This window comes from Nannobrachium achirus (genome assembly GCF_963921795.1).
Source record: "Nannobrachium achirus genome assembly, chromosome: 5".
NCBI lineage: Eukaryota > Metazoa > Chordata > Actinopteri > Myctophiformes > Myctophidae > Nannobrachium > Nannobrachium achirus.
In genome coordinates, this window is record NC_137814.1 from 66,492,640 (window position 1) to 66,502,639 (window position 10,000).

The 10,000-nt window shown below is 43.9% G+C and overlaps 1 protein-coding gene across 1 annotated transcript in view; it reads left to right on the forward strand.

Annotated features, from left to right (window-relative positions):
• The window catches only part of hecw1b (HECT, C2 and WW domain containing E3 ubiquitin protein ligase 1b), a gene marked incomplete at both ends in the record, with an annotated part of 102,724 nt that overhangs the window by 27,254 nt on the left and 65,470 nt on the right, over positions 1-10,000 (forward strand). The window contains 6 exon segments of the mRNA XM_080725985.1: positions 627-918; positions 3,174-3,365; positions 3,968-4,134; positions 6,869-6,987; positions 7,933-8,129; positions 9,977-10,000. The exon segment at positions 9,977-10,000 is cut by the window's right edge and continues 98 nt beyond it. Of these exon segments, the coding sequence (XP_080582111.1) occupies positions 627-918; positions 3,174-3,365; positions 3,968-4,134; positions 6,869-6,987; positions 7,933-8,129; positions 9,977-10,000 (991 nt within the window).

Consider the following 10,000-nt stretch of genomic DNA (forward strand, 5'->3'; position numbering starts at 1 on the left):
CTCTGAGGACCCCCTAGGGCAGGGGTTTTCAAAGTGGGTGCCGTGACGGCAGTCCAGGGGTGCCGCGAGATAATTTGATAATATTTGGAATTTATTTGGACACTTGAAAAAATATTTAGTATCATTTTAAACTTGAAGTACAAAGTTATTTTCAGTCAGTTCTAACCAAAATGGCCAATCAAATGTTTTCCTAAGCAAATATCGTCACTGGCAGGCAGAAACCTCGTATCTCCAAGTTTCAAACGTGTACGTCTTTTGGTAAAGCAAAGCCCTGCTTCATCATACAAGACTGTCGCACAAATCTAGTGAAAACAGCCGATCTAGTGCTTGTAGATCTGCTGTTTTCACTAGTTTAGTACATTTTATAGATGATAAATACAAAACGAACGGTTTTGAACATACAAGTTTTCCACCCGACAAGGATGATATGCTATAAATATAAGGTGCTGGGAGTGAAAATTATAATGTAGGGGTGCCTCGGATTAAAAAAATATGTATGGGGTGCCCTGAGACAAAAAAGTCTGGGAACCTCTGCCCTAGGGGTCCCGGACTCCCTGTTGAAGACCCCTGCTCTAATGTCTTGTCTGCGGCCTCATAACCCTGCCCTCCTCTTTTACCCGCGGTAGGCCGTCGGAGCTCTTACCGGGGAAAGAGGGGCGGAGCTCCGGAGGCGGGGGAGGGGCGTTCCCGGGAGAAGCATCGGCGGCGGCGTCAGGCCGGAAGGAGGAGGAGGAGGAGGAGGAGGAGGAAGACGACAACGGGTCGGGAGGCCTGTCCCCGCTCCTCCCCACCCTGGAGGAGACCAGCGAGGACGGGAGCAGGCACACCCCCTGCACCCCGCAGCCCCTCCTCTTCCTGGAGGAGGAGCCCGCCAGCCGAGCCCAGGGAGGCGCCGCCGAGAAGGAGGAGGAGAGGGAGGTAGGCTCTAGGGATGGGAAGTAAGAGATAACGTCTGGCCGGGCGGTCGTTATCAAGAAATAAAAGCTATAATAATCGCTATTATCGTTTATCGTGATAAAAAACACTCACCATAATCATATTGTGGATTTAAATATATCTTGAAATCATCCTCCGTCATGCACTGGGATCAATTCACCTTTTATTGGGCACGGAGGCACAGTGTTTAGCGCTTCGCCTCACAGCTAGAAGGTCCTGGCTTCGATTACTGCTGGGGGACACTGTGGGCACTGGGGGCGTGTTCTCTCCTCCGTGTCATCAGCGCCCACACCCTAGGTGGGTTCGGCGATAGGGCCTTTCTGTGTGGAGTTAGCATGTTCTCCCCATGTCTCCTAGGGTAGATACCCTCACAAAAACATGCAGTAATCCTGGTCTCAATAATGCCTCCCCCTGGCCAGCCGGGGTGCCTGATGGAGGGGAAAGGAACTGGTTGGAATAACGTGTTCCTTCCACACGCTACGTCCAGCCGGGGAAATCCCCCCTGTCAGGTGAAAAGAAACAACTTGGACTCCTCATGCATAGAAGGAAGCATGAGGTCAGTCCGTTGTCTCCCCAGGCGCGGCAGAGGGAGAACAGAGCCCAGGATTACAGATTTGGCAATTGGCACTGGGTGAAAAAAAAAGGTTACAAAATCGTGGTATAAAAATTATTAAAAAAAAACGAAAAAAAACACCTTGTATTTGCCGAGCTGCATTATCCGGTACCATTTAAAGATTTGTTTTTCTTTTTTTTTTTCTTTTATGCCTTTAACCCTCTATAATTGGTAACAACGAACTGACATGTAAATAACGTATATGATACAGTCCTTTTCACTCTCTAACAAATCTCTTTGCCTAAAAGCAGCCGATCTACAAGCTCACAACGTGTCGCGTGGCATTTGTTTCCATCTGTACACTGGTGGTCTGTGGTCAAATGCAGGGGATCTCAAAGTGGGTCCCCAGTTCAAACATGATTATTTTGGGGGTCGCGGCCTGAAAAGGTTGAGAACCACTGGCCTAATAGACACTGCAAATATAATGCGGACTGGTAGGGGTGTCACACCAAATTCTGGGCCCTGGGTACTTAAACCCATTCAGGCCTAGAATTATTGACTGCTTTAACCAGTGAAAAATAGCAGATATACAAGCTCGCAGCGCGGCACCGAGTGCCGCGCTGCGAGCTTGTAGATCTGCTATTTTTTAAAAAGTCGTGAAAATGTGTGCAAATCTTTGAATATATGTATTTTCAAAGCGAACGTTTGTTAACTCAAATTGTGCTTCTGGGTGGTCCCTGGAACTACATATTTTGAGATGGGGGTCCGTGGCCAAATAAATATCATTTTGGGGGTCCTTCACATGAAAAGGTTTGAGAACCACTGACATAGTAGTCTCTCAAGAACAGACTAACTGAGCTCCAGTTAAGTGAAAAGGACCTTTTCTTTGACGATGGCTGGCCAGATTGTTGACATAGAAACATAGGTTTTTTCCAAAAATCTTAGAAGGATTCAAAAGACACTTATAGAATCGGGTCAAAATTCTAATTTTCACGATTTTTCGAAAATAGCAGATCTACAAGCTCGCAGCGCGGCACTCGGTGCCGCGCTGTGAGCTTGTATATCTGCTATTTTTTTATATTTAAAGCATAAAATATTGCGTAATAATGTGTTCAGGTCTAAATGGGTTAACTATTGAAAAATAGCAGATAAACAAGCTCGCAGCGCGGTGAGCTTGTAGATCTGCTATTTTTGAAAAATTGTGAAAATCTGTCTTTGAATGTGTCAAATCCTTTTTCTTTTTTTTAAAACCTATGTTTCTATGTCATAGGTCCTCAAACTTTTTCATGTGAAGGACCCCCAAAATGATATGTATTTGGCCACGGACCCCCATCTCAAAATATTTAGTTCTAGGGACCCCCCCAGAAGCAAAATTTGAGTTACAAATGTTCCCTTACAAAATACATACATTCAAAGATTTGTACACATTTTCATGACTTTTCAAAAATAGCAGATCTACAAGCTTGCAGCACTGTGAGCTTGTATATCTGCTATTTTTCAATAGCTAAAGTATATCAAATAATTAAGGCCCCTCCACCTTGGGCCCTAGTAGCCTCGGAAACCCAGACTTTTATTTTGGCGATAGGAAGGGCCCTAGTAACTCAGTCCAATCCCCTCCCAATCCCCCCCCCCCCCCCCCCCCCCCCTTGACGCCCCTGACGACTGGTCATCATTTCCCTAGCAGGAGAACGGCACCAGGGAGGTCAGGCCCCAGGCGGAGGGCCAGGTGGGCCCCAGAGGGTCCCACCTGGCCCCGGCGGACCCCCACAGACCCACCCAGGGCGTCAGAGCGAGAGAACCTGCGGCCGAATGGAAGGACGGAGAGAAAGAAGCAAGGGAGAGATGGAGGGAGGAGAAGAGCGGAGCGACCCAGGAGGTAGGCAGTCTGTCTGTCTCGGGCATGAAATTGACGGGCTTGTAGATCTGCTATTTTTGAATAGCTAAAGCATAAAATAAAGGTTACAAAGACACTAATAATTTGGGGGTTGCTTTTTGTCACTTGTCACCAGTGGTGTACCTAAGTACTGTAGTACACTTTTGGGGTACTTGTACTTTACTTGAGTATTTCCAATACTTTTACTTCTACTCCTCTACATCTTGGATTCAAAATTTGTACTTTTACTCCACTACATTTATTGGAACACTTTAGTTATTAGTTACTTTACAGGTGTAAATTATAATATTATTATAAAACACACATTAACCCACTTTAGCCCTATTTTATACCATGGCTATTTGAAAACAGCAGATCTACAAGCTCACAATATGAGCTTGTAGATCTGCTATTTTCAAACATTTTTTTACTTTTACTTTTGGTACTTTAAGTACATTTTGATGCCAATCCTTTCATACTTTTACTCAAGTACATTTTGAATTCTTGACTTTTACTTGTAACGGAGTACATTTACAGTGCAGTATTGATACTTTTACTTAAGTGCACAATATGAATACCTTTTCCACCTCTGCTTGTCCCATCAGGGGAGGGAGGAGGAGAGTCTTGGGGAGGGGGCGGTGGACGGGGGAGGAGGAGGGGGGGCCGTCCTCAAAAGGCCCTCCCCCCGGAGGAGGAGCAGACCCTGCTCTCTGCCCGTGTCCCAGCTGGAGACGGGCATCGCCTCGGCCTGCGAGGAGGCCGAGACCCCCAGGTAGGACTGTCACAGTCATTACATTACATACCATAATTGCTGGACTATAAGCCGCACCTGAATATAAGCCGCACCAGCTAAATTTAGAATAAAAAACAAATGTTTACATACAGGTATATAAGCCGCAGGTGTCCTTCCTGCTTCCCGCTAGAGCGCCCCTGGTGGCCGTTAGTGGTAAAAATCACACCCAATGTGAAGTGAGCGGTGGTCATGCTTGCATAACGTCTTCAGACTAGAACATAAGTCTAGGATGTACAGGCTACAGACACACACACACATTGCTATGGCAAAACACTGAGGAGAAATGGCTACAGACACACACACAGCCACTCTATGGAGCGGTCTACCACCGCTCAAAAATCTATATATAAATCCTTGTCAAAGACCATTGTAAAACTAACTAACTGGCTGTTAGCTGTAAAAATCTTTATATAAGCCGCACCGTTGTATAAGCCGCAGGGTTCAAAACATGGGAAAAAAGCTGCGGGTTATAGTCCGGCAATTACGGGTAATCATTCATAATCGTCATGATCGTTTCCATGTTGAAAAATGTTCATATATATATATATATATATATATATATATATAAGTATTTTTTTTTTTAAATATCTACACGCTTGTGAGCTTGTAGATCGGCTAGTTCCACTATCAGTGTTCTTTTTTAATTGTAAAGTTGTCAAATATGTCAGTATAATTTCTTTGTATATCTTTGCTGTCGGCCCGAAACCTCCTAACTCCAAAATGTTCATTTTCGGGAAAATGACCTACTTTTCATTGGTTCAATATTATTTTAACCAACACACAGATGTAAAGGGTGTTCAATAGCACATATTTATGAAAAAAAGAGAGGGCCAATCGGGTGGAGTTGGAGCAGGTTTGGCAGAAAGTGTGGCGTTAGGAGGTTTTGTCCCAAGCACTTTTTACTACTTTTCATTGGTTCAATATTATTTTAACCAACACTCAGATGTAAAGGGTGTTCAATAGCCCTGATTTATGCCAAAAAAACTAAAAAAAAAAAACTCAAAAATGGAGTCTAGGTTTTGGCCAGACAGTTATGACATTTAGGTAATGTGTCATATCTACCATGTGCAACTTCAAAGCCTACAAGCCAAACAGAAATGTAATTGTCAACGACAAAAATACAATGAAATCGTTAACCCCCTGCTTTGGAATAGATTAGTTCACCCATTTGCAGCTCACGCCACACGCAAGTAAACATCTAATTTTCTTTTTCCTACATTGGCATTTAAAAACAGACACATCTAAATGCCATGAATACAAAATGTGGTTAAAATAGCAGATCTACAAGCTCACAACGTTGTGAGCTTGTAGATCTGCTGTTCTCACTAGTTTGGGTCACAGGCTAAAAGGTCTGTTTGTCAGTGAAAAAAAAAGGTGGTCGACGATGTATGTATTTTTCATCAGTTTTAGTAGACACAATTAACACTGCGCCACGTAAAAATAATTATAATAATAATAATAAAAAAAACAGCACAAAATGCTTTGACATGGGGGCCTGACATGAAAAAAAGCATGTAACTTGCAGCAACGTGGGGTAAGGCAATAGTGTAGGGAGCGCTCCGCTGTGTTCACTGGGACTGCGCGGAGGTGCTGAAAGTCAGGGGGACGAAGATTTACTGTTCTGGCCCATCCTGGTTTACAACTTCTAGCGGCGCTGATTCGGCTCATGTGACCTTCGCAACGCTCGACTCGCTCGATACCGCTCGCTCGGCGGTGTCTCGCGTGGCTCAAGGTCGCCCGAGACGGCGTGCCTCCGTCGTCATCACCGAAAACAAGAAGCTCCTTTACAAGAACCAGCCTTACCCCTGTTGCTGTTTTGGAACACGCAGAAAAAAACAGAGGCATCTATTGAGAGAGTGCGTAGTGACATGTGAAGTGTGTGTGGTGTGTGTGTGTGTGCGTGCGTGTGTGCATGTGCATGCATGTGCGCACTCCTCTCCAGGTTAGGGATGGGACAATACGCGATATTATCGTTTATCGTGATGAAAAACACTCACGCTAATCGTATCGTGGAGATTTAATTCATCGTGATATCGTCCTCCGTCATGCACTGGGATCAATTCACCTTTTATTTGCTTAGATGCATATGGTACCAATTAAACCCTCTATAATTTGTAAAAGGTACTTCTAATATACATTAGGGCATTAACCAAAAAGTCGAAAAGTCGACTCAGTTGACTTCAGTACACAAGTCGACTCCCACCAGGGAAAGTCGAAAGTAAAAACAAAAATCATCATTATTTTTTCTCCATGTGTGCGTGTGTAGAGCATTCAAACATTAGGATTGCTTGTTGTCTAGGACAGAATGATTTGCTCCTTTTCCAACTGTTTTTTCAATGGAATTAAGCACAGGGATTTGGATGTTTTTCCCCCGTTCACGCATTGTTCATCAAACAATAAAGTCAATTTCAACTCAACTTTTTACTGTGTCGAGTCTACTTGCAAAAATCACAAGTCGTTAATGCCCTAATATACATACTTGATACAGTCTTTTTTACAACTCTCTATCAGATGTCTTTGCCAAAAAAAATCGATCTACAAGCTCACAACGCGTCACGTTGTGACGCGTTGTGAGCTTGTAGATCGGCTATTTCTTGGCAAAAGTTCCGCCCCAGGATAACAGATTTTGATCGTGATAATATCGTAAATCGCGATTTCTTTTGTCACAATAATCGGAATATGACATTTTCATATGGTCCCATCCCTACTCCAGGTCCCACTACATCAGAATCCACCACCTGCTCCACAGCCTGCCCTCTGCCCAGCCAGACGGACCCCCTGCACCCCACACCAACGGATGGGACCCCTCCACGGACCCCAGCACGCACGCAGGTCAGACCTAGCCCGGGATTGCTTCCAATTTTGGCTTTTTCATCCGGTCGGGAGCGGTGTTGTTTTTGACAGCACATTTTTAGTCATAGTCTTTTGAATAAAATGTTTTTTTTTTTTTTTTTTTCATAATTTAGTCACCCGAACAGTTTTAGTTTTAGTCTAATTTTAGTCGACTAAATATCATAAAGATGTATCTTGGCAGGCCTTGGTGGCATCGTAATGACTGATTTTACACTTGGTTGCATGCTGAAAATAGACGATCTACAAGCTCACAACACGTCGCAGCAGCACGCAACACCTGAGAGCACCAAACATAAAAGTGTTCCCCACTTGTCCCTCCCTAACGTTTTAGTCTAGTTTTTATTTTGTTGACGAAATTGTCAATATATTTAGTCTTAGTTTTAGTCATCACAGCTTAGTTTTGATTTGGTTTTCGGCAAACATTTTTCGTCATAGTTGTAGTCGACGAAATCAACACTGGTCGGGAGTGGAAACAGCCTTCGTCATGTTGTAGTCAAAGCGGACTACACTTTGGCTACCAAACTACTAACCCAAAACAATTCTCCGTGCTCAAAGACATAATTTCAGGGCCTCCCCAATAAAACCCTTGATGCGGTGTAGTTTTGCTTACTTTTTGAAAAGTTTGTTTGGTATATCCATATTTTAGTCCCAACAATTAACCCATTTAGACCTGAACAATACCTAATAAAGTATTCCAAATCCTGAAATGGTTTTCTGAAAAACTCAAAATATGTTTTTTCCGAGGATTTGTACAAATTTTCATGTTTTTCTTTTTGTTTTGTTTTTTAAAGAGTGCCACGCTATGAGCTTGTATATCTGCTAGAATCATAAATCATCGTCCCCCCCAGTCTCAGTGCCTTCTTTTTTTTGACGATATGTGTGTGTGTGCGTGCGTGCGTGCGTGCGTGCGTGTGTTTGTTCCAGGGCCAGAGGACGTTCTGAGCAGCAGGGACCTGAGCCCGCCCGGTGGTGCCTCGGGCAGCTGTGATTACGACGAGAAGCCAGCGGAGGCGCTGCTGAGCCCCCTGGGCACCCCCAGGCGCGCGCTGCCTCGCTCCCTGTCCGTGGAGCGTCTGTCGGACCTCGCACTGCTACTGGACGACCAGGGCAGACACCCACAGGTAACTAGAACTGCTACTGGACGACCAGGGCAGACACCCACAGGTAACTAGAACTGCTACTGGACGACCAGGGCAGACACCCACAGGTAACTAGAACTGCTACTGGACGACCAGGGCAGACACCCACAGGTAACTAGAACTGCTACTGGACGACCAGGGCAGACACCCACAGGTAACTAGAACTGATAACTGTAACCCAGGGTTGATTTCAGGTATGGGAAAAGTACTCCATTCTTTGGAGAGGTGAAGCCGCTTCCTACATTTGACTTAACCCCTTTTCGACTACAGCTTTAGCACCACACCACACCACACCACACTACACCACACCACACCACACCACACCACACCACACTACACTACACCACACCACACCACACCACATAAAAATATCTACATTTTCCATTACACAAAAGTACCCCTATCGGTAAGAAACAAATTGACCCTTTAACTGTGATTATAAATACAATATAAATTTGTACTACAACTATCCTAAATTATAATACACTATAATGGATTATAACTGTGATTATAATGCACTATAAAGTATTCATGTATTACTATGATAATTATAATACACTATAATAGATTATGATAGTGGTTATAACACAATAGAATCTATTATCATGTATTACAACTATATCCTGGTGGTCTAAATGAAAAGTCAGTGAGTGATCAGTCATTATGAAGTGTTTGGCCTAGCTCAGACCTACTCTAGATTGGATACTTTTTAGTACCACATTTAGTACCACTTTCACACCACTCTACCCAGGTCATTGTAGTGGAAAACCTGGCACAAGTGGGCGGTGTGGTGTGGAGTGGTGTGGAGTTGGGCCAGTGGAAAAGGGGCTGTGTCCTGTGTCTGTCTGTATGTCCCTAAAGTATGCACCCGCTGGGTGACAGAAGTAGAAGTGGCACTGTTGCGCAGCCTAGACACACACACACACACACACACACACACACACACACACACACACACACACACACACACACACACACACACACTAGCTGGTATAGCTGCTCAAATGCACCGCTTGTTACTTAAATGAAAGTATAAATGCTGCAATGTAGAAGTACTCTGTTACAAGTAAATGCCTGGGATTCAACATGTACTTTGAGTAAAATAGAAAAGCATTGGTATCAAAAAAATACTTATTGTACCAAAAGTAAATGAACTAAAATGTTTGAAAATAGAAGATCTACAAGTTCACAACGCATTCTCCAAGCTGTACACTGACCACTTTATTGTATCAAAGTGTCATGTGAACCACTGACTTAGAAGGCATTTTGATACAATGTAAAGTAGTCAGCGTCACCGTGGACTACATCTGAAACTGTTGAGGACTATCCCGGACCGGCACACGTCAAGGTTTATCATGGAGATGTTATACAGCCGGTGCTTCATCCTACAGACCAGCGATGGCCAAACCAGCAGGCTCAGAAGGCTGAAGAATGGTGTCCCGCAAGGCTCCGTCCTTTCACCAATGTTATTTAACATTTACATTCACGACATCTACCATGTCCGGTTATGCGGACGACTTGGCCAAGTAGATCAGCTACTACCTTTTTCCAATTATAGAGGGTTTAAGTGGTACCAGATATGCAGCTCGGCAAATAAAAGGTAAATTGATCCCAGTGCATGATGGACGATATCACGATAAATTACATCTCCACGATACGATTATCGTGAGTGTTTTTTTATCACGATAAACGATAATATCGCGAAAAAAATCTTCCTCCTAGTATAATCATAAAAAAATCATGGCACTTCATCTTTAAATAAATACATCATATATGAACATGATAAACAACGGTGTAAATGTTGGCTGGTTGGTGCTTCCTGGTTGCAGGGTCAGGTGAGAGGGAGGCCGCGA